This window comes from Sceloporus occidentalis, unplaced genomic scaffold, assembly GCF_023333645.1.
Source record: "Sceloporus occidentalis isolate IW3139 unplaced genomic scaffold, rSceOcc1.0.p SCAF_3, whole genome shotgun sequence".
Taxonomy (NCBI): domain Eukaryota; kingdom Metazoa; phylum Chordata; class Lepidosauria; order Squamata; family Phrynosomatidae; genus Sceloporus; species Sceloporus occidentalis.
In genome coordinates, this window is record NW_028316983.1 from 86,191,291 (window position 1) to 86,217,135 (window position 25,845).

General features: G+C 39.2%; 1 protein-coding gene across 8 annotated transcripts in view; it reads left to right on the forward strand.

The window, feature by feature from the left end:
* The first annotated feature begins 7,613 nt into the window (after nucleotides 1–7,613).
* PATJ (PATJ crumbs cell polarity complex component) overlaps nucleotides 7,614–25,845 on the forward strand; it is a 210,028-nt gene continuing 191,796 nt past the window's right edge. For all 8 annotated transcript variants that reach the window (XM_089515294.1, XM_089515299.1, XM_089515296.1 and 5 more), the window contains exons 1-8: nucleotides 7,614–7,694; nucleotides 12,500–12,555; nucleotides 12,645–12,811; nucleotides 13,969–14,163; nucleotides 15,874–16,013; nucleotides 17,287–17,473; nucleotides 21,806–21,934; nucleotides 24,354–24,575. In XM_089515294.1, the coding sequence (XP_089371420.1) occupies nucleotides 12,534–12,555; nucleotides 12,645–12,811; nucleotides 13,969–14,163; nucleotides 15,874–16,013; nucleotides 17,287–17,473; nucleotides 21,806–21,934; nucleotides 24,354–24,575 (1,062 nt within the window). In that variant the 5' untranslated portion in view covers nucleotides 7,614–7,694; nucleotides 12,500–12,533. The remainder of the gene's footprint in view (nucleotides 7,695–12,499; nucleotides 12,556–12,644; nucleotides 12,812–13,968; nucleotides 14,164–15,873; nucleotides 16,014–17,286; nucleotides 17,474–21,805; nucleotides 21,935–24,353; nucleotides 24,576–25,845) is intronic.

Below are 25,845 nucleotides of genomic sequence, written 5' to 3' on the forward strand. Positions count from 1 at the left end.
AAAGATGGCTTCCTCGGCTTAGCCTCTCCTTAGGGACGAAGGCAGGCACCGCTCACTCTTTGCCCTTGACTCCTAGTGAGCGCATGCCCTCAGTAAAGATGGCTAACCTGTCGCTAGGCAACCCTTAAGAGAAGTCGGGCAGCCCTTATTTAAGATGGCTCTTCCCCGATAGACAGCTGTTGTTGTTTTTTTTGTGGGATGGGCTACCTCAAAACAGAAATGGGATACATACGTTGCATCCACACTGGAGAAATAAACCCGGTTTGGCACCGCTTTAACTGACCTGGCTCAAGGCTATGGAATTCTGGGAGTTGGGGTTTGTTGTGGGGCCCAGAGCAGAGCGCACAACAAACTCCAACTCCCAGAATTCCATAGCCTTGAGCCAGAAAAGAGTTAAAGCGGTGCCAAACGGGGTTATTTCTGCAGTGTGGATGCATGGAGCCATAAACAGAAGATTGATAGGCGGAGAGATTCATAATGGCTGCACAAATGATGCACTTTTTGACACCAATTTAGCTGCCATGGATTAATGCTATGAAATCCTGGGATTTGTAGCTTTGTTTTGTTTGATTTGTGTGCTGCCATTCTCCCAGAAGAGACCTGAGATAACTCACAGATAAAGAAACATTTTTAAAAAAAAAAAATGCAATAAAATTTAAAACAGTTAAATAATCTTAGGCAAACGATAGACGAATGGTTAATGAAACTTATGGACCACATTTAAATGGACAAGTTATCTGAACAAATAAATGGAAAATCAATGAAGACTTTCGATACAGATTGGGAATTAATACTCAATTTCTGTAAAAACAGGTGGTGGTAAAAAAAGCTTCCTTTGATTCTTTTTCTTTTACTACAGCACCCGGTATTAGTTTGGCTGAGGTTAGTTCACAGTAAGATTTGTATGAGGCTGAAGTAAACAAATGGACATAATTAGGATTTGTTAATATCATAGCTTTATTTTCTGATCTTATCTCCTTTTGATTAAGAACTCAATGTGGAAGTCCGTATTTCTAGAACTGAATGAACAGAAAGCAATATTAAGCATATAACAACACAATATTAGAAAGCTAGTAATATTAAGAAGATACAAGATGTATTAGTTTACATGTAAATTGCTTTTATAAGAAATAAAATTTAACAAAAACAGTTAAAATAATCTAAAAACAGTATAAAATTACATTAAAATATACTAAAGTTAAAATCATGACGAAAACACACATACGCCATTTAAAAAAGCAACAACCCTGGTATGATTATATGTTAGTTTTGTGAGGCAACACCACTCTGGTCTAATCTTCACTGAAGAAATTATGCAATTTGGGACTACTGTAACTGCCATGGCTCCTGCAATGTGTAGTTCTGTGGGATATTTAGCCTTCTCTATCAAAGAGCATTGGTGCCACAACAAACTACAAATCTCAAGATTCCATATCATTGAACCACAGCAGTCAAAGTGGTGTCAAACTGCATTATTTGCAGTGCAGATTAGACCTTTGGCAGGGAACATCAAATTACAAATCCCAGGATTCCATAGGATGGAGCTACAGCACTTAAAAGTGGTGTCCAACTGCATTATTTCTACAGTGTAGAGATGCACCTACTGTCCCCCCCCCCCCCAACTCCCATAACACAAATGGACATCCACTCCTGCAGGACAAAGGGGAAAAGCTTAAAATTTAGTAAATGTTTGCTTCTCTGTAAAATATATTATTTTGAAGAGATATTCAATCTTGTGCCCAGTTACCTGGAAAATTTCAGGAAAGACACAGGATTTCTGTCTTGCCAAAAGACAAAATTGACTAGTAAATCCTTGCTTGAATAAGTATGTAAAGGGTTGCGAAGAGATGTGAACAGATAAAGTAGCTTGAACACAGATGAGATCAGTGGATTCTTAAAAAAAGAGAGAAAATGGAAAAAAAAATGTGGACTGAAATCCATCAAAAACTCATCCTAGAATAAATCAATGATGCTGCTAGATTCCTTCTTTTGCCCTCCTCTTTCCTTTCTAAACTAAGGAGACTAGCACAGGGGGGGGGGGGGGGAATCAGGAGATTAAAAAGACATTTTCCTGGGAAAGTCATGCGATCGTGGCAAAGATTTTCACACTTATCGCAATCTGAGAAGGCTTATCCCACGAAAAACCAGCAATGCTCCAACGGCAAAATCCCATGAATGGTTTGTTGCTGGACCATTCCTGGTTCTTCCTGAGATAAGTCCTCTTAGACTGCAATGTCATCTGAAAATCTTCACTGTTGATTGTGTGACTTTCCTGGGAAAATGTCTTTGTAATCCCCTAATTTTCCCGGTGTGATAGTCACACCCCAGTTAAGGTTGAATACTCAATTCTGCCTGGGCCACAAATTGATGTGAATTTGCTTGGAAACAATGCTACCAAAAAGGTTTATTGGCCTGGGTGGCTGGGATGTGGATATTTCTGCCACTGCCCCTCATAAGAACTCCTGGTTGGAGCAGTTTAGGGACCGGGTCAAGATTATCCAGTCTTCTCTAGTTTCGCCAACTCTTCTTTGAAATCTACCCTGCTGGTTCTGTGAAACTTCCTTCTGAAAATGTGTGCACAGGATTACGATAGAAAAATCACTGTGGAGAGAGAAGATTGCCAATAGACTAGGACTGTCACACACCTTAACATAAAGAATTCCCAACCAAGTTGATAATATTATCTCTGGGTCAGCTATCAGTAAGCATATTGGTAATCCACTGCCTCAGGCAAGCCATTTTAAGTGTTATAAAGAAAGACAATACATTTGTTATACTGCTAGGGAGGGGGAAGATGTGCTTGCAGGATTTTCTGGTTCAGCCACAAAAATCACTAGTCTGGCCTTGGGTACGATGCACTGTGACTTGGTGATGAGTGGGTCACCATTTGCTCCATTTCAGGCAGCAAGTCTCTGGGGCAGCCCAGCCCACTCTACTGAATGTAATATGTAATAATACTGAATGCCTGTGACACAGAACTTTGTTGCTGTTGTGCCTTCAAGTCATTTCCGACCTCTGGCAACCCTAAGGCAAACCTATTGTAGGATTTTCTTGGCAAGATTTGTTCAGAGGAGGTTTGCCATTGCCTTTCTCTGAGGCTGAGAGCATGTGATTTGCCCAAGTTCACCTAGTAGGTTTCATAGCTGAGCTGGGAATTGAATCCTGGACTCCAGAGCTGAATGTAATAGGATTCCTTATTTTGATGATTCATTATTGTGAACCACTAACATTTCATAATGCTCCTTGCAAGCCTCTTTCATCTCTAGAAGTCCCAATTTGAAATTAGCTAAGTAAAATAGTTCCATCTGCTGATACCAAGTCAGAAAGTATTTCCTTTAGCCAAAACCACAAAATAGTAGTATTAGCTAAATATAGACCACATGCTGCACACTATTCTCTGGGTTCATTTCATTTATAATCCCCCCCTCTCTCTTTTCTTTTTCAGTTAAAATGTTTTTATTTGAATTTTAACAATTAAAATAACATGCAATTACACAAACAAAGGAAATGAACAGCAACAATAACAAAACAAAAAGTACCAGCAAAATGAAACAAAAGCAAGTTAGTAACAAAACAACATACATTTACACACAAAAAAAGTATTTCCCTAATTCCCAAGGCTCTCTTTCCCCCCTCTTGTAACATTGTAAGATTAGGTGTGGAATCACTACTATGTGTCTCAAAACCTGACTGTTCTTATGCCTATAACCATGTCTTGCTCTACAGCAAGGTCTGGGAATTTCAAACCCTTCCTGTGCTGCTCTTAGCCTCTCTGGAGTTCTCATAAAAAACTATAAAAAGTAGTAAAATCTTAAAGGAGGGCCAGCACGATATAGTGGTTTGAGTATTAGACCATAACTCTGGAGACCAGGGTTCAAATCTCTAGTCAAGCATAAAAACCCACTGGGTGACCTTTGGAAAGTCACACTCAGAGGACGGCAATGGCAAACCTGCTTTGAAAAAACTTTCTGAGAAAAGAAAATCCTATATGATAGGGTTGACTTAAGTAAAAAATGACATGGAGGCCCACAACAAAAATCTTAAAACCACAAATGGAATAAAAGCAGTCACATAAATGGAAATAAATATAGTAGCAAGAGTATAGAATACTATTTTTTTAAATGAAGTTTAAAAGTATTAAGAGATTTTAGGATTTAATTGACTGAAGAAAATAGAAAAGTGCTCATCTTGCATTGAAAAGTGCACAACATAGGTGCCAGGAGACTTTTCCTGCTGAGGGCATTCTACAACCAGGATGCTGCTACCAAGACAGACACCTTGGATCCTGTACAGTGGTTCTCGACCTTCCTAATTCTGCAACCCTTTAATACAGTTCCTCATGTTATGGTGACCCCCAACCATAAAATTGTGATGTCTTGGTTCCTAAGACCAGTGGAAATATGTGTTTTCTGATAGTCTTAGCTTGGCTAAGACTATCTTTGCTTTTGCAGAGTGTTTTTCTGTCCTGTTAATTTTTTTCTTCAAATGCCATGTGCAGAAACTTGCCAAAATAATATTGCATCTCTTAAGGTGATGTGCCCCCAAAGGAGTCGTTCGACCCCCAAAGGAGTCATGACCCACCAATTGAGAACCACTGCTGTACAAGGAGAATGGCAGGGAATTAATAGGATCTCTGCTAGTAGTGAGTGACCAGGAAAAGAGAATTTGAAGATATAGTCAAGCAGCAATTCCCAAACTTTGGCTCTCCAGGTTTTGGGACTTCAGGTCCCAGAAGCCTCAGCCATCTCAGCCAATGGTCTGGGCTGATGGGAACTGAAGTCCAAAACACCTGGAAGGCCAGAATTTGGGAATCGCTGTGTGTCACAGAAACAATCCAGTGTTGTGAACAAGAGTTCATATTGTGTACCCCTAAAAAAGCAATATAAAAATAAAAGTGCCCATGGCATAATATATTTATATGAAACTATGATAAGGTCCTTTGTCTCATGGATTGCAGTCTTAAAAGAGTAACGGTCTTAAATCAGGGAAGTGCATTTAAATCTTCTGAAATTCATAGACTTAAATCTGTGCAAGCTTATCAACTTCTATTTCTCAGATAGTTTCAAAGGTGCTACAAGATCCCTTTTTGCATACTGATCTAGACTAAAACGGCTGTGTCTTTGAATTCTGAACTTAGTATGTGTAGACTTCCACAGGATGGTACCATAATACTGGCAGACTTTGCTCAATGGAGATTGGGATTTGTTTACTTGGTATGGAATACCTTTGGGTATTCTACGTACATGGTTCATTTTGTGTTGCCATTGATTACTGGATGGGAATGGGTCTCACCCACTCTGATTAGATATTTTGTTCTTTAAACTGGATGGATCCTGTTTTTACTTGTACCCCATGTAAGTGATCATTTGCACTTTTGATAGAGTCACCTAGCCCCACTTTGTATTTATTTTTCCCAGGTGTATTATCGTCTCCCACACTCCTTTTCTCAAGGCCTCTATCTGCATAAAAGGATAACATTTGCATATGTGATAAAGTGAGTACACCAAATACTAAGGCACAAAAAGCATTCACTTTATACACACTTGCCACAGGACTCTAGTTTTGTGGTATCAGACTGAGACGAAATATTGTTTATGGAGGGTTTTTTTGAAGTTGTGATCCAAGATCTGGTAAAATAACGGCCAACAAGATTCTTATGTGACAGAGCTTCAAGTGCCTCTTTTGGACTACAATATGCAGAATTCTCCCTGGGGGATTCTGTGATTTATAGCTCCCAAAAGTAACTTTTCCAAATTGTACTATGCTTCATAATGGGCGATGATTTCCTGGAGTCGTTAATTCAGACAAAAAATCTCATCTGCAACTGTTGTTCATTTTTTTAAGCATTCTATATGCTTTATTTGCCTCTGACGAACTTGGTTTATATTCATGAAAGCTCATGCTGAAATAAAAACCAGATAGTCTCAAAGGTACTGCCATGTTTATTTATTTTCTTCCCCATCCTTTCCTCCTTTTTATGCATAAGAGTAGTTAGTGCTGTGTTTGGGGGCCATGCTGGGAGAAGGGCAGGGTATAAATAAACCACATATCTAATAAATAGTTTTTAAAATGGTTTCCCAACAATATAGTACCTAAGATCTTTAAAAAGACAGCTTTTAAAAAAACCAAAACAGTGACTCATAATTTCTGAATGTCTTGAGTTTCGGTTGGCACATTGCTGCTTTCATAAACAAAGCTACTAAACCAACCAGATTCCTTTCCCAAGAATGCATTTAGCTGGGAAAGAACTTAGCTGGTTTCTCTCCCTTGATTCATTCCCCCTTCCCCATGTTTGTTTGGTTTTTTAAAACAGGGGGTGGCTCTGTGTTCACTTTCTATTTTGTCTGGATGCCACTTGGCCCCCTAAAGCCACCAGATCCCTTCCTATATTGGAAGCTAAGCAAGGTTACCCTTGGTTAGTACTCGGTTGGGAGACCACCAATGAATATTAGGTATTGTGGACTCTATTTCAGAGGAAGAAACTGGGAGGAAACCACCTCTGAGGACTCCTAGAAAACCTTGGGCTCATCATAGGCCCAGAGGTAGGGATTTCTGAGACAAGGAGTCCTCAAGGGTGTTTTGTTTTGTAGTTTCTTCCTCTGAAATAGAGCCCATAGTCTCCATTGGTGGTCTCCCATCCAGTGTTGGCTCCATCTGCACTGTGGAAATAATCCAGGTTGACACCGCTTTGACTTCCATGGCGCAATGCTATGGAGTCCTGGGATTTGTAGTTTGTTGCGGCCCCTGGGCTCTCTGACAGAGAAGGCTCAGTGTCTCGCAAAACTACAAACCCCTGAATTCATGGTCCAAAAGACGCTGCAGAAATAAGCCACGTTGAAACCACTTTAGCTGCCCTGGCTCAATGAGGATGAGGGGGTTGGTTTTAGATGATCATGTTTAACCTTGTATGTTTTAAATTTTATATTTGTAATTTATTTTTACGATTTTAGCTGTACAATTGTCATGCGTTCTCTCTGTGTTGTTAGCCGCCTTGGGTCCTGCTTTGGGAGAAAGGCAGAATAACAATTAAATTAAAATAAATATTGCTAGGGAATTCTGGGAGCTGTGGTGTTTGTGAGACACTGAGACTTCTCTGTCAGAGAACCCAGGGGCCACAACAAAGTAATAATAATAATAATAATAATAATAATAATAATAATAAATTGATTTCTCCCCCGCCTCTCCAATAAGATCGAGGCGGCTTACAACCACAAAATCCATACAATGCAATAAAATAAACCCCCTCCCCCCTCCTTAAAACAAATCACCAGAATACAGTAATTACATGATAAGTAATGATAAAATACAAGGAAAATCAAGGAAACCAGCCAGAGGCAGGAAACAGGACATCTTGGGCAGTCACTCACTAGGATGGTCCCTATCGGGGGGGGGGGGGCGATTGAGAGTCCAATTAATCAGGGCAGTCCCTAGCACTGGAGCCAGGGGGGTTGAAGCGGTCTCAACCCGGATTCCAGCTCCAGTGCGGATGGCCCCTGAGTCTCCCTCCTTGGCCTGGCTTCCATTGGCTCCGAAGCAGCTCCCTCTTCCTGTCGGCTTCCTGTGTTGCAGGTGAGGGGGAAACCCAAACTCCTGCTTCCGCCCAGGTAAGAAGGAGAGCCAGAGAAGAAGAGCAGCAGCAAAGGCAGGCAGCCGGGGGAGAGCTCTGCTTCTGCTCCTTCCTCCGCCCAGAGCAGGTAAGGAAGGGGCTGCCTAGGAGGGAAAGGGCTGCCCTGGCTCTCTCTTGCCAGGGTCCTGGAGGGGGCAGCTGGGCATTCAGACAACATAGAGAGAGAGATATACTGTATATATATCTAACACCCTCTACTTCCTGAAAAGGGTTGAAGTTTCCAGGCTGCCCTCCACTTTGCACAGTTCCAGGTCTGGGATTTTTAACCTCGGTGGCTTTCAGACAGGCTCAGAGTTTCTGCTTTCACTTCCTCTCTCTCTCTCTCTCTCTCTCCTCCGCACTGGGCAAGCAATCCGCTTCGACACCGCTTTGAACTGCCCCTGCTGCAGGAATGTGGGATTTCTAGGGATGGGAGTTGGTTTGGGTTTTTTGGAAACTAGGCGAGGGGGGGGGGAGGGAGTGAAGGTCAGCCCCAGTTTCAACTGCTGCACCCACTTTCCCATGGAAACCCACTGGGGGATCTAGGGAGAGTCACACTCTCTCAGCCTCAGAGGATAGACCAAGGCAAACCCCTCCCTGTGAGGAAACTTGACAAGGAAACCCCAAACTGACTTGAAGGCACCCAACAACAACAACAACAGCAACAGCAACAGCAAACCACCTTTCCAGCTCCCTTGCTGCTGGACTGCCTGCCTCTGGTTTTGCAATCTGGCAAAGTGTCAGGGTCTTAGGAACTTAAGGTGAAGCAAGGCGGGGAAGCAGCCTGGAGTAGTAGTTTGAACATCAGATGACGCCTATAGAGACTAGGGTTTGAAATCCCTGCTCAGCCATGGGAGCCCACTGGGTGACTTTTAATAATAATAATAATAATAATAATAATATTTATTTGTATTCTGCTTTTTCCACAAAGGAATCAAAGTGGATTCGAGCAGTATAAATAAAACATCAAACAATTAAAAATGACAATTAAAAAACCCCTCCAAATCCCAACCCTCCCCCTAATCATAAAGCAGTGATCGACCCATTAAAAAAAGATTAAACATCAAAAAATGTAAAACTATCTAATAGGAATACATTAAAATTTTGGGCAGATTGGCGGAAGAAATGACTCTTCCTCTAGAGGAGGGGGGCGGGGGTGATGGTATCAAACAATTTTGGTATCAGTAGCAGTAGAGGTGTCAATAGAGGGGGAGGCAGGTCTAATGGATCTAGTGCATCTAACCTAGTCTGGGAAGGCCTGTCAGGAGAGATCTGTCTTAATAGCCTTTGTAAAGGTTTCCAAGGTGGGAATATGGCACATCTCATCTGGAGGTCATTCCAGAGCGGCTGATGAAAAGGTCCTCTGGGTCACCGCTGAAACTCTGGTCTTCTTAGGTTGTAGCAAGTCACACTCTCAGCCTCAGAGGAAGGCAAAGGTAAGCCCTCTCTGAATAAATCTGACCCAGAAAACCCCTTGTAGGGCTCATTCCCACTACCTTTTAAACCAGATTGCAATTTGGGTTGAACTGGTTCAAACAACCCTGGCTCCCACTTAAATCGATTTGCTGAAGGGGGCCATGCACCAGACCCATTTAACCTGAATAAGGTCCCATAGGCCCCCCCGCCGCACCGACAACGGGATTGGCTAACCTGGGGCCTTTTGTTTTTATGTTTTATGTAATTTGTGTATGATTTTAATGTTTATTGTTTATTGTATTTTAATTGTTGTAAACCGCCCTGATCTGATGGAAGGGCGGTATATAAATAAAAATTTTATTATTATTATTTATTAACCTGCATCTTTTTGATGCTGATTTCCCCCCCACATCTTTTCAATGCAGTCGATTCATCGCAAGTGTGAACCACAAGTAGATCTGAATCAATTCAAATTTGCCCTTCAGCCTGCTGAAGCTGAATCATTTTGAATCAATTGATTTGTGAATGCGAACCACAAGTGGGTTATTTTGATGACAGAAAACCACAGTCCAATGTCGAATTGATCCATTGATTCGGATTGCACACTGATTTATCTGTAAGTGGGAATGAGGCCCTAGAGTTACTGTCTTTGAGATGCTTGAGATCCCAGCACCTTGAGAAGAGTCCCCTGATCCCTGACTGAGCATAACTGCTGCCTCCTTACTTACCTTCAGGGTGGTGTAGTGGTTTGAGCATTGGACTATGGAATTTATCACACTGGGGTTAATTTCAGCATTAAAGAGAGATGAAAGTGCATTTAAAGCATCCCACAAATGTAGCAGAAAATTGCAAGTAATTGCGCGAATGATTATCACAAGCAGTTGCACAAATAAAGCAATATTGGAAATGCATTGCTGCTGAAATCCTGAAAGTAAAAAGATGTGCATTAATGATTCTTTGTCCTTTTTTAAATTAATATTTTTGAAATTTTACAAAACAAATTTTACTATTCTTTCCATCCATCCATATACTTTTACATCTTATTTATTTTTAAAAACTAGGGCCTGTTACAGACAGCCAAAATAAAGCTGCTTCGAGTCACAGTGGAGGTATGATGTTTCAATGATGCATGCGTCCTAAGAGTCCAGAAGCCACACCAAAGCCACGCTCCAGTCCTTAGGGCTGGAGCGTGGCTTTGGCGCGACTTCTGGACTCTTCGGACGCATGCATCATTGAAACACCATACCTCCACTGTGACTTGAAGCAGCTTTATTTTGGCTGTCTGTAACAGGCCTAAATATCACCTCAGTGCACCCCTTTCCCCCCAGAGCCATTCCCTTCTTTATACTCCATCCAAAATTTTAACTCCTCCTGTGGAGGTAATTTCCCATCTTCTTTTCTTAGTACATTTTCAATAAATTTTTTCCATATTTCATCAAAATCATTTCTTTTCCATAATCCTTTTTTTTTTTTTTTTGGCTTTCATTTTACGTGTTAATTTGTCATTAATCGCTAACTTCCAAACTTCTTTATACCAGTCTTCTAATTTCACATTTATTTTCATTTTCCAATTTCTTGCTATGATTAACCTTGCAGCAGTAAACAAATTTGTAACAAGGGTTTTTTCTTCTTTTTTCAATTCTATTTCATTATTCAATTGATAGCAATACTATATTTGGTTTTCTATCTATGTTTACATTCATAATATTTTCTATCTCTAATATTACTATTTCCCAAAATTTTTGTACATATTTACATTGCCAGTTAATGGTTCTTTCTGGCCACTTTCATGGCAAGTTTAATTGAAATAACCAAATAAATAAATAAATCCACTTTGGCCAAATGACAAATCCCAGGATTCTGCTGGATAGAGTCATGACTGTTAAGGTAGTGTCTAACTGCTTTATTTCTACAGTGTGGCTAAATCCTTAGAGGGTAGCCAGATGAAGTAAGCTGCTCATTTGCCAAAGTAGATTTATTTATTTATTTATTTATTTATTCAATTATTGAAATTATTTATATCCTGTCTTATATCCCAGGATCTTTGGGTGTCTAACATAAAATCAGTTTAGGGCAAAGGATAACAATTTTTAAAAAATATTCAAAGTATATTAAATCATTATCACTCAAAACTAGACAATTTAAAACCAATTTATGAAGGAAAATCCACTGCCTCCTGTTAGTCATTTGCTCTCTTTCTCTGTGTGGCACCTGTTTCTGCACCTTGCATGATTTGTCCCACTAAAGTACTTTTCCTCCAGTGGCAGAATATTGTCGTTGGTGCTGATGAGATACATAGGGCTTGGGCACTAGAGGCAGATTTGAGGGATCATCAGAAGTGGAACCAACTAAATTCATTTTCTTTTTCTTGATGTGCTTAAGTAATACATTACAATCAAATGCAGTTAAATAATCTGTGAGGGTTGGGTGTTGTCTCAAGTGGTTCTGTGCTGTTGAAAAAACGTGTGACCTCATGAACTATCCTTGATGAGGCTTTTGAATAAATACGCAGAGGGACATGCTGTGAATACTATTAAAATAAACGTAATGTAAGTTAATTGTGAATAATCTTATGGCCTGATTCTGTAACTTTACAGGAGACTGTTAAATGCAAGTTCTCTTTCTGTGGGGTTTGTATCCAAATAAGTGTATGTAGGATTGGAGTGACTTTCTGCATGAACGATGAGTCACTCTGCTAGCTTTGTTGTTGTGTTCCTCCAAGTTATGTTTGACTTATGGTGACTCTATGGTGAACCTATCCTAGGGTTTTCTTGGCAGGCTTCTTCACAAGAGTTTTGCCATTGCCATCCTGTAACTAGGGGAGCAAAATAAATTTCAGTTTCCCAGACTTAGCAATGATTAAGACTGCGATCCTAAATAGACGTTCTTTGGAGTAAATCCCGCTGAACTCTGTGGGACCCAGACTCCCATAGTGCATTCTTAACATGTTTACTTAGAGATAACTGTTGTTGAGTGAGATTTTTTTGTTGCTTACTTATCTGGAAGAGCAAAGTACAACCTCTTAAGGTGGGTGTCGTTCCCATAAATGTGATTGTTGCAGCTGTGGAACATAGCATATTTAAATGAGCAAGCAATGTATGTGTTGTGTTGTGGCAACATGAAATAAATATATCTGCACAGGAAAATACAATGGAATGGATGTCCTTTTAAATTTGTGAAAGTTTATGATGTTTAGGTATAGCAGGAAGCTATTTAAACAGAAACAAGGATGTTTCTTTAATACAGTCTCATTCAGTTTAAGCTGAAATATTTCTTGGTTATTAAAAAACACTCACCTGTTTTCATACTCTGGGTAAAACTATGTACACTACAGTTATTTTGTATCCTGCCCTTCACAATCACATTGTGCTTGCCTGTAGATCTAGAAAGGGTGTGTATATGTGTTTCCTAGCTCTGTTCTACAAAGGAAAATGTTGAACAGCCAGACCTAACTCATGTTTTTACTTTAAAATCCAGATTCTTTTGACAACTGCAGCACAGATAAGCCATCATGCCAGAAAATCCTGTAATGGGTAGGTGCCTTTAAAAACAACCACATTATCCAAATAATCAAGTAGTATTAAGCAGCTTTTTAATCTATGATGTTTTGGGGATCCAACAGATAAGCAGCAGGTGCTGCAGATTCTGGAGCGTCTGCTAATGAAACTTCATGAGAGAGGAGACACTTCACAGAGTGAAAATCTGGCTTTTCTGTATAATACACTCAAGAATCCCTTATTCAATCATATGCTGACTCTTCAGCAATCAATCAAGCAGCTGAAGGAACAAGTAAGATACAAAATGTGAAGTATTATCAATGCCAGTGGGTTTGTTTGGGGGGTATACTATTCAAGTGTACATTGCTGTCACTATTGCGCCTCAATTTTGGATTTGGGTGAGATTCCATCTTCTGTCATTCCCAAGATAACTATAATATTAGTTACTGTATTATCAACTGATTGTAATTTAGGTTGTGCAATGATGAACATAAAGGACAAACTAAATGTTTATAAAGTAATTACTGCTGCTTTCAATTTTTGTAGGCTAACATCACTTGAACACTTTAGGTTGTGTTAATGACATAGATAGCCGTGATCTGCCCAGCAGTTGATGCTCATGATTACATTGGATGTGGCTAATTAAGACAAAGTGACAGTTCCTCTTTATGGTAAAAAGCAGCCCTGTGATATTATTTCCATTCCAGTGTACTGGTTAGAATGCTGGACTGGTACTTGGGAGATCTAGGTTTAAGTCCCCAGTGACCCATGAAGTTCACTGTGTGACTTTGGGCCTGTCACACTCTCTCTCCCTGTCAGTCCAGCCTACCTCAAATGGTTGTTCTCAGGAGAAAGTGGGGAGGACAAGGGTCATGAACATTACTTTTGGCCTGCTACTTGCCTGCTTTCAAGGAATGGTAGAGTCTAAAATAGAAATGGGCAACCGTGGGAGTCTAGGAAGCCCTATTAGCCCCTTAACAGACCTTACGAGCAACATCCCTCAGTGCAAAAACCCCTCAAGTACAGTGGACCCTTCCCATCCATGGGGATTCAGTTCTGGAGTCCCCACAGACAGGCAAAATTTGGACTGTTGTGCCCCGCACTATTCAATGGGCAGTGAAGTGTGCAGGTCCCCATCAGTCATAGATGAATTTCACATTTAGACTTCAGTATCCTCTCCAAGATATCTCATTATGTATATGCAAATATGCCAATATTTTTTATTTTTTTAAAAACCACCATAATCCAAAACACTTCTGGTCCCAAGCATTTTGGATAAGGGAGACTCAGCCTGTACTAATGTCCAACCATACAGCAGAAGCTGCTGGTTTTTATTGCTTATTGATAACACCTATCTGCAGTTGTTGTTGTTATTATTGCTATTTCATGCATGCTATTCCTTGCTTAGTTACACAGCTCTGTGTGACTGTCTTCCCTTGCTACCCACAGCTGACTTACCTACCTCCAGATCGATCAGTGGATTTTGATTTCACTAGAAGAGGTTTGCTGGTGTTTGATGCAGACCGCCATTCTCTTGCTAATGGCAAGCTCTGTGTGACTTACAACAATAATAATCAGGTGGATCTTGTGACTCCAAAACTTGGAATGGATGACTTTAATATGATAATTCAAAGAATGGCAAAGGTAAAGGCATAACACTACTGGTGTATGAAATCTATAATTTTTTCACACTGTAGGCATTCAGTACCCCCTATGTCTGGGAATGTTTGGTATGAGAGTTTCTGGTCTTGGGGAAGGGAATGGGATAGTAGTTGTGTATGATTTTAATCTCTCTTCATCTGCGATATTCAGCTGAATGTGAATATAATTTCTCTTCAGCCCTTCTTGTCTAACATGGAAAGGTAAGACAGTGGAGGTAACATGCAGTTCCTTCAGCATACAGTTTATAAACACCTGAACATGGCTTGTATTGCATTGAGCTTCTGGCTGTAGTGGCTTTGACACTGATTTGATGGTCTGGTCTGATAGTATGGGATGTTCCAACTGTTTAAGGAACAAAGACATTCACAGTCCAGTTTTTGTGAGAAGAGACACTTGTCAATTTGGCCCTCATGCAAGTCTTGCAAAACGGTTGATATAGGGCAGGCTAAGTACTGGAAGGGATGAAGGTGTGCCTGGATAATATTTATGAATACCTGAATAGTTTTACAAATCTTAAAGACCAGAGAATTGGGAAAGACCTTGGGCAGAGTTTGCTGTACGACATGCACAGTGATTATGAGCTGTATGAGATAAAAAGCTGCCATAAGTAATATCTGGAGTAACCAGTCACCAGGTCCACATCACACTGCTCCTGAATTTACACAGAATTCCTGTAGCCTAGTACAAACAGCATTGTTGGTCCTGAGCTATGTAAACTTTCGGTTTCTAGTATTTCACCTACCTAAAAAGCCCTTTTCTCATTTATGTTTTTAATATTTTCCCGAAAATGCCCTCCTGACTGTTTTCACAGGCTGTGTGAAGCTGTCTTTAGAACAGGGATGGGGAATATACAGCTGATAACTGAGCTGCATCTCCCATCACCCTTCACCACTAGCTCTGGTGGCTAGGACTGATGGAGGCTGATGTTCAGTATCCAGAGTCTTACATGTTTCCCAACCCCTCTTTTAGGGATCCTGCACTCTGTGTGTTACACACACACAATGGTGTTACCTGATGGGAATAGGCTTGATCTCAAGTGTGGGATTTTAGGAGGTGTTTGTAATTAGGTGAAGAAATGGAGAAAATATTACTATAATTCTGACAAACATTACTTATGTCATTTCTTTAAACACAGACTTGAACAAGCTGTGTTATCTTTGCATCACTGATAACTATTTGGCCCCTGTAAAACATACATCACACCAAATAACTCATTTGAGCCCCCAGAGTGTCTGACAGTTCTAAAATATACAATAATGTCTAAAATGAAAAGAGAATTCTAAATAAAGGGGACAGCCAGCTAAACCATAACCTATCTCACTTTCATCTTCTATCCTTTCTGTGAGTTCTTGAAGCTGTTTGAATGTTAGTTTTCTGAATTCATCTTTATGCTCTGGACAGTTGGCAGGCCATAGCACCTCTGTGTTATTTTTCCCTTCAGGAGAAATGGCACCTTGTCCTGCATGCCTGGCTTTTGTTTTGTCTTCAAACTCTTTTCTGAATGAAAGCAAATATGCACACTACACATAGTCATGGCATGAAGAATGTGTGAAAGTAGCTTTTAAATGTTATGGTGTTTGAAGATTTTTATTTCATTATTTTAAATTACAATATCAAGGCAAATGGTACTGTGTGAGTGTATTCTAAGAGAGAGAAATCGTTTATTTTAATATTCTTTTTCTTACTTATTAGGGCAGGCATATAGAGCAGATAGATATAGAGAAACCTTTTAATGGAGGCCTTGGATTTAGTGTGGTTGCTCTTAAAAACCAAAGTGTTGGAGAAGCTGGTATCTTTGTCAAGGAAGTTCAGCCAGGAAGCATAGCAGCCAGGTAAGATTTTAGTTTCATTTTATCAAGGCACATCAAAATGTCTCAAGTCGGGTGAAACATAACACAATTTTCTTACTGTTCTTGCATATTGCCAAACAATGGCTCTTGAACAGCAGAGCAGAAAGCAGTTTTGCTCAGTAACCCTTATTCTAAGGCAAGGTTGTTTATCCATTAACCTTCCACAGATTGTACAGCCTACTTGTCATGATAATATGCTAGAAGAAGAGAACAGGTTCTCAGTATGGAGAAGCATGGCTTCATATCATTGGCTCTCTTAATCTTTGTATTGTATTTGAGCATGTGAAAAGCCCCACACATATACTAATACAACAGAACTGTAAATTGTTACTGCAATATTTCTAAATTTTAGATGGTGCAAATGCTGAAATATAGACTGTCATAGAGACAGTACATAGGAAGTGGCCCTTATAGTGACTCAGTTTGTTGGTCCATCAACCCAGTCAATTCTGACTGGTAGCAGCCCTCTGTAACCCTCTCTAAAGGCCCTCAAGTATTCCCTGGCGGTCTTTCCCACCCAAGTACTAACCAGGCTTCATCCCACTTAGCTTCTGAAATCAGACAGTGGCAGACATCTGTTAGTGACATATGATGCATATGTGTCTTTTGGTCATTGCAAAGGTTTGTATCCTCTTCCACCATCAGGAACCACTAAAGCCCTCCCCCAACTCATTTTTGCTGTGACATCTCCCCAACCCAAACAGGCATTCCTGCTAGTGGAGAATGTGCCAGGAGGGGGACAGAGAAGTAGATGGCTATGTTCCTGTAGCTAGATGAAGATTGATGGCATCGTCTGGTGAGATCTCAAGAGAACTCGAGCAGATCTTGGCCGAAGATGTCTTTCATTTGTATCTGGCTGTTGAAACAGCTAGACACATCTGTGATTCATTGCCACTCTACGTGCAATGGAATGGCCGCGAGGGGATTGCTGTTGAAGCACAACAGTACATCTTGGGGATTGTTACAAGGAAACTGGAGCAGTGTCCCACATGGAGAAATGTTATGTTATTCTCTGTCACGTTGGTTCTTGGCCTACCTGAGTTTAGGTTGTTTCATATGGCTATTTTAGTGAGTTAATGGCTAGGGGGAGTGTAAGCCAATGATACTGGTTTATACTCTTACCTACTGCTGCAGTAGCCAGTCCCAAAAGCTATGAGAGGAGACAGTTCTCCTTACTGCTACCCCCGGCATTTTTTGAAAAATAATTACAGTGTGACTATAGCATCTTTTAAATATCTTCTGTGTTTTATGCAAGGGATCAAAGATTAAAGGAAAAAGACCAAATATTGGCCATTAATCATACCCCACTGGATCAGAATATTTCCCATCAGCAGGCAATTGTATTGCTCCAACAATCCATGGGTTCCTTACATTTGATTGTGGCCAGAGAGCAAAACAGCGAGACCACATCTCCCTTAAGCAATGCTAATTTACCTCAAATGGTAAGTTTAATTACAATTTTTAAAGAATCATTATAGAAATTTTAAATACCTTATAGTATTTACATGTCTGACAAATTTCACTGAATAATTGAACCCCTTATTCAGGTAAGTAAATCACACTGAACATACAATAAAAACATTCCAAGAGATACAGATGAATAACAACATTTTATATTGTGATTAGGTGAGATGCCTAGAATAGACATGATAGGGCAATTGGCCATATTTAATTTTGTAGCTTTGGACTGCAGGGTTGAACATTTTCATGCTCTTAAACTTTCTGTACCATTATTTAATGTACTTGTAAATATGCAAGTATGTGCTGCTCCAATGCTAATTTCTATTATTACACTATAGTCATTTTTGGTCTATGGGCATTATTTTATTTATAAATCCATTGATAATCATAATAAACATACATTTTCAATCATGGATTGAGAATATTCTTAATTGGCTCACAAATTCAGGTGAACATTGGATTGGTTCAAATGATAATATTCTTTAAAATAATTTCCTTTAGCAACTTCAAAGATAAAATAATGGGAAAAAGCTTGACATTACAAATCATGGCATAGTCAAGTGAAATGCTGGGAAAGGTATGATATTTCAGGGTGTGAAATATGAATGTCCTTAGACGACTTTGTAAGTCCTCCTTGGAAGACTCTTGAAAGATTGTTGCTTCATTATTGGATTTTGATTCATAATTAGTTTTGCACAATTGTTACAATTAGTCTCCTTTTTAAGTTTAAAAACCTTTCTTTGTGGCCACTTTTGAGCATGGAAAATTCTTCAGAATTGCATATGGAAATGTGCATCGGTGCATGTGCATACCTGTGTGCCTGCCTTCAAGTTGACTTATGGTGACCCCATGAATTTCACAGGGTTTTCTTAAGGAGTACTCAGAGATGGCTTTGCCAATTCCTTCCTCTGATATGGATAGCACCTAGTATTTGTTGTCAGCCTCCCATCCAAGTACTCACTAGGGCTGACCCAGCTTAGTTTGCAAGATCAGATGGGATCTGATGCATATTTTAGGGCATGGAAAACTTGGCCTTGCTTTATAGCTACCTTACTGCTTTGTTAGGTGGCCAAACTGTAACTCCTTGTCTATAACAAAATGAAACAAATAAATACAAAGAAATAAATGTTATCTGAATTGCGTGATTTGTGTTTTCCAACACTGTCATACATGAAAGGTCTTTCCTGTCCTAAGCTGATGGCATTCATTACTTGTAGCCTTGTGGTAAATAGTGAGCCATGTGCAAGGGATTGAAAATACACAGGGACCTTGTTGGAGTGCAAAAGGCCCCAACTTAGTCAATACATGAGTAGAGACTTGATGTAGCATGACACAGTGGATCAGACAGTTCAGCCCAGGCAGCCTGTTCTGTGTGGAGAACCTTAGGATAACAGGAAGTAGAAACCATATGGAGGTAAATTTCCTCAGTCACCTGGGAATTATATAGGAATTTGAGGCCGTCAGTCCAAAGTCCTTTAAGGTCCGCTCCCTGGACTGGAGATGCCAGGCGTGCCAGGTACATCTCCTCCCAAACTGGATCCAGTGCCATCCTAAGACCACCCAAAGTTGTGATACAAAATAAGCAATGTTATATTGACAGAAACAGGTGAAAATTACTGTTACAAAAAGGTACTTGTGCAGGCACATGAATGGAGGGAAAGAAAGAGGGAATACAACAGAGTCCAAAAAAACTGACAACATGTCAGTTCCCCAGACAGACCAGGAAGGGTCTCCAACTCCCCACCCAGATGAACATGCCCCCTGCCTCAGAGTCTTGTGTACTAATTGGCTGGATTGTATGCAGGAGCTATGGAAACTACATACAGTCCATAGAACATGCCAACACATTACCCCAGGAAAACAGAGGCAACTGTAGCTCTTTTCCAGCTGACAGAGCACAAATGGTTTGTGCTTATCAATCATCTCATTTTTTTTTGCATTGCAGAGATCTTACATAATATAGTCATGTGTCTTTGTTGGTCCCGATTTTTAATTTTTTTAATTAAAAAACCCCTAATAATAATTTCTGATATGGATACTTTTGAAATAAATCTTCTTGACAGAGATATTATATTGTGCATTTTATTTCCTTTTATGATTATGCTAAACTACTGCAACTTATTTTTTTTAGTGCATAATCAATATTGGTTATTGCTCTGAGAATTTCAAAGATTAAAATTGTAACTACTTTTTTAAATTATAGAATCAGCACTGACTATATTTGTCAAAGAGAAACACAAGTTCTAAGTAATGTTTAACTAATCTTCATGGCCTAGAGAATGTTCTATTAAATCACAGCAAGTTTGAGTTTGTGACATTGGCTGCAGTTGTATTTTTGCAGAAGCATAATTGTCTCAGTAGCTTTGTGGCACAATACAAAGTCTGCAATATTAAAGGCTCTTCCATACAGGGCACAGGAAGTTGAAATATTTGTTGCTATTGTTTTTGTATTTTTTTAAAAACAAAATATATCCAAACAACATTTCTGTTTTCCAGGACTATTTTCTGGCTCTTCTCGGCACTAGCTACAACACTTTCTTCCCACTGCCAAGTGGGTTTCTTTTTAATTTTGACATATCAGAACAAAACAAAAAAAACATGTTCTTCTTTCTCTCTCAATTTTTTTACAGTCAGTAGTGCTATAATGCATCATGTGAGTGAAATAGCATTTTTTTTTACTATGGCAAACAATTCTAAGACAAAAAAAATTTAAGGGGAGAAAATTTGCCCTTCAAAACCTAGGACCGCCTCAGCAAACCACTCTCTGGTTTTAGAAAACCTTTGGAACAGTCAATGAAGGTTCAAGAAATTGCTATAAACAGCCCTAAAAAGCATGAAACAAGTGGACAAGGAGACAACAATAACCAAAAAGTGGACAAAATCCAAGGAGCTACATTATTAGAACACATACTGTTTTAGACACAGTATGGAACAGTCTGGTACATTATACTACATACCTATAAATTTCTACTTTGATGTGAATCGCATGATCATATGGTCATGATCAGAAGGCCTTGCCACAGTGCACATTTCTAATTCTTGCTTTCTGTGTCTGGATTATATGAATATTGATAAATTGTTATCTTGAAAGTATGAAATAAAAATTAGAGGATATAAATTAATCTCTGTTTGCCCAATAAACCATTCCTACCCTGTCCACCTCTACCACACCCAACTCTATCAAGGGCTTCTTCAACTTGCTCCATCTCAGTTTTTCAGTAGAATCCAATCAGCCATGATAGAACATCCACTCTGTGATGTGGGATAGATAGGAAAATGGGGAAACTGTGAGCATGCCCTGAACAAAAGTTCCTAGCTCCAGCTTCAAGAAGTGGAATAATAAAGGCACAAAAATATATAAAATGGACATCTGACCAGACTGTAGCCATCCATCACCAGCAGGACCATGAGCTAGTGATTTGCCCTAGCCCATGACCATATGCCCACAAAGTTCAGGTACCAAGTACATTTCTCCTCTTTCATCTGTAGTATTAGGCAGGAAACAAACTTATGTTTGGTGCACAAGAACTGATACTACTAGCAGAGTCTTGAATCTTAGATATCATTTTAAGGGTTAAAAGACAACATTTTCTACTGGATATTCGCAATAAATCAGGGATACTGTTTGTACTCTAGTAGTGATAAACCTTAAAATTGTATGATATCTTTTTAATTCAGATTCACTAAGGTCCAAAACACACTGCAGAAATAATCCAGTTTGAGACCGCTTTAACTGCCCTGGCTCAATGCTAGGGAATCCTGGGAATGGTAGCACCAGAGCTTTCTAACAGAAGGCTAAACATCTCACAAAACCAGAGTTCTCAGAATTCCTTAGCATTGAGCCAGGGCAGTTAAAGCGGTCTCAAATTGGATTATTTCTGCAATGTGTTTTGGACCAAAGTCTTTCTGTGGCACTCCAAATAAAATTCTCAGTGTAAACTTTATGCTTATTCATATGAACTCTGCTTTTCCTAAATTCTGCTGATCATGCCACCATCGTAATATATCATGTACATCAAATACTATATATGGTTTGTACACTAAATGTGACCCACCAATCTGTTCTTTGTAACCTTATTGTTGTTATACTCTATATTACTTTATAATTACTGTCATAATTCCCTTTTCATTTTTTCTGCAGTCCTGCTTGTTCCATATGATCTGGCCACCAAGATAAGCATTTAAGAGTGGCCTTATTGTGGTAGAAATTCCTGTTTCATTATATGGACCATAAACTCTACATGTTGTGTGTAATTGATTACTGCCAAATGTACCATAATAAACATATGTTCATTATTTTTCCTGTTTTCCAGATCAGTTGGGGCCACATTGAGGAAGTTGAACTCATTAATGATGGCTCTGGGTTAGGTTTTGGAATTGTAGGAGGAAAATCAGTTGGTGTAGTTGTAAGGACTATTGTTCCTGGAGGACTAGCAGATAAGGTAATTTGATTATACTATGTTAATTCTTCTCTTTTTAAAAAATGGATTTGCTGGCAATTCTAAAATAAATTTGGAGTACTATATTTTAAAAATTACAGTTATTAATGCAGGTCACTGGAACTTTGCTTAGTTATCTTGGTCTAGTCTAACCCAGCCTCACTAAACTGGAAGCAGTACAGGAGGAACATAGGAGTTGAGTTACACCTACATCTTTCCACTCTCCTCTCCTGCTGTGGCTAGCAAGTGTGTGTACTTTCCATCTGAATTGATGCAATGTGTATGGCATACTTTGTTACATTCACAAGCCCAGAGGGGTCAGCAACAGCTGGAATGAAGAACTGTAGTTTAGGCAAAACAGGGTATACTAAAATTCCACCTACTATGCACTCCAGTTCTCCATTGTCTGGTAACCTAGCTGCATGGTGCTTAGAGCAACCAAGTAGTTATGGTAGAATCATGAAATTGCATAAAATGGTCAAAGATGACTTATGTTATCCAAGGGCATTGTCCTGCCCTGTATAAAGGCTGGGCAATTTAAATGTTAATACTGTCTGTGTTCTAACACCAGTGTCTGAAATATGCCTTTCCTTTTATCAGAGAGGGGCATACTAAATATGTGGGTAACTTTCTGTGCTACAATTAAATAATGTTTTAATCATTATACTTCAGGATAGGTGAGTTGCAACACAAAGGCTGAATTTATAATACCAAGCCATGTTTTTTTTTCACTTTGTGAGCTTACATGCATACTTCCCTTTCTCTTTTTCTTCCCACTCTCCATTGATTTCATACCAGAATTTTATCCCAAGTTACAGCTGAACTATGTTTTGAATTGTGAGTTTCCAGATAGTGTTCTGGAGCAGAGCTCAAGGCATATGTGTACAACCTAAAATAAAAAAGACAGCTATATTATTATAGTTGTAGATCTTCAGGCAAGGATCAGATTGTTATACAAGTTGTGTACTGAAATATTTGCCTGTGTGCTCCTGATAATAATTTAAAGACCGCCCTGATAATGTGGATGACTTTTCATAAAAATGCTGAGTTTCTTTGCTGCTATATATCTCATCTGGCACTAAAGGAAGCTATACTTTCTCAATAAAATATGTTACATAAAATAGGCGTCTTTAACCTTGTGGATATAGATAGATCTATTTAATTTTATTAATATCCAGTTCATAATATAAATGAAAGTTGGAAAGTTAGAGAGAGCTGAAATTCTAATATTGGCTCTTCTGCCACCACTACAAAACTGTCTGATATAATGAATGCTTTTCCTCTTGTGTCTTTGGAACACCTGTTTTGCTGTAAGGAACAAAATGTTTTGGCTTCCAAAACCATATGTCACACTCTCTTAATTTACAACTGTCTTGAGTGACCAAGAATGGGGGTAAAGTAAAAAAATGATGGGAAATGTTGAAATAAAATGTTAAGAGACAATAACTCAAAACCAGTTTAGACACTGTTTTCTGCAGGGCTTACTTGTGTGAATAAGCACTCACACAAACAGTTTCTTCGTATGTCCAGTTGAATGTTAGAAGTGTTGTTCTTAAAAGAGCATCTACTTCAATGCCAACATTTTTTGTTTCCCATGCACATCAATCTCACAGATGTAGCTGCTTTAGTTTGGTGTGAACAGTTCTTCCAGTGCTAGAGAGCTCATGTATGAATAGACCTTCATGAGCAGATTGCACAGATGAACTCTGAAATGTAACTTCTACACCAAGTCAGAATCACAATCCTGGAAGAAAGCAGAAAGTTAACTTGTGAAGGGAAAGCATGTCTGATTGTTATGTTAGATTCTAAATTCATGTCAATGGTTTTGTTAATTATTTGTGGAGGCAGGCTTGATTTATCATGCATGGCTGAGATCTACACACATAAATATTTGAGGATTTGCTTCTTCCCCCAAGTGTAATCTTGTTTTGTAGTAAAAGCCTGAAAAGTTCATTGGGTTATATGCAAGCAACCATCATGAGAGTAGTCCTATTGCCGTGAATAGGGCTTCATTTTTTCACAACTTCATTCCCAGTGGTCTGTTTTGTTTTTCAATCCCTCTTGCATTAGAACTGGATCAAAATATATACAATTGCTTTTTTTACTTAATGGAGCAGTTCTTAAGAGGAAGGTGCAATTCTAGGGTGATTTTCTTCAGCAGTTTTCCTGCTTAAAAAAACCCCAAAAGCCAAAAATTTGATATTTTATGTTGTAAATTAACTGGGGTCTTGTATTCCAAATCAGTTCTAGATGAAGTATTTGATACATTTAAAAAAAAAGAAAGTTCATCTTTACTCTCCAGTAACTGTGGGTACAGCATTGTTTTGAATTGATGGTATGTTATCCAATTTTAATTTGGCAGAATATTAAGTTTATTGCAGTTGTTGAGTTATAATTTTTAAACTGTATTTCATATTTGAAGGATGGTAGACTCAGAACTGGTGATCACATCTTGGAAATTGGTGGAACTAATGTACAAGGAATGAGTAGTGAACAGGTTGCTCAAGTCTTGAGAAACTGTGGAAACTGTGTTAAGATGGTGGTTGCCAGAGATCCCACATGTGAAATAACTGTAACACCACCAACACCTGCTGCTCAACCTGTTGGTGCCTTGGCTTTTTTCCAAGGTGGACAATTGAACACAGTGAGTATTTTAATACTTTGCAATTTGGTATACAATTGCTTCCAGTGCAAGTAGCACAGTTGAATTTTTTATAAATAATACAGGATTATAAAATGAATGACCTCTCTGGGCGCATCTCTCCCTGAGCTTGGATGGTCACTTTTTGAAAAGTAGTTAAAAATACCTAGGCACCACCAGTCCCCCTACACTGTTGCTGCAGTAGTCAGTTATATTTGCAATTTTAAAAAGTTAGTATTTTTTGTTACCCATTTGTCAAAAGTAATTTAAAATTTGGCCATTTTAGTTGTTTTTTAAAATCTGAGTGCTGCAAGTTAATGATCTCTATACAAGATGCACTCTCCTCCTGTATGCCTTGTTGTTGTCTCAGCACTACAACTGAGCACAAAGATACGAGATGCAAGCCAGAATTTGAACCATGTGATATTCCTCCTCTACCATCTAGAGAGCTTCCAACCTATACAATGGTAGAAGTAATTTTAAAAAGACAATTACTCCAAAGAAAGAATAAAGTTATCCCATATTAAGTTATACTTTCTTTGTTGAGGAAGGAATTAGTTCTCAATAACTAGTTACATCTATATTTTATCATGGTTGAGCTCACTATAGAACAGGGGTAGGCAACCGTTTTGAGCTGGGGGCCGGGTTGCTGTCCCTCAGACAACTGGGGGGCCGAAGCCAAAAAATAAATAATTAAATAATTAAAAAAAAATTTAAATAAATAAACAAACCGGGACAAATGTAGGACAACATTTTCAAATGGTGGACACTTTTTTTAAAAAAGTGGAGGACACGCAAAAATTTTTGCTGATTTTAAAAAAAATGTTAATATAAATGCATGTTTCTGAGGTGTCTATAGACAATTGCCCCCCTTGCCCCTGCGTGCGAGAGGCCAAAGGCTCCGGCGGCAATCGGCGGCAGGACTGGGCTGGGGCCGGTCCCAAGGCCTCACCGGGCCGCATCCGGCCCGCGGGCCGCAGGTTGCCTACCCCTGCTATAGAAGATCAGACTCTGCTATCCTAAATTAGGAGATACAGATTCTATACTGCTAATATCCCTCTTCATTTTCTATATCTGTTCCATGACAATCTGTGACATCATGAGAGATGGCTAATTTGGCTGTGGATCTCCAATTATGAAATGCCATTCTCTGAGACACAGACCTGATACTAGTGTTCCAGATGCCAGTCATGTCAAGCATGATCTCTGTCATGTCAAACACAATGTACTTGCATGTTATTTGTTGATCATTTTTTTAATCTTGTAGTTTCCA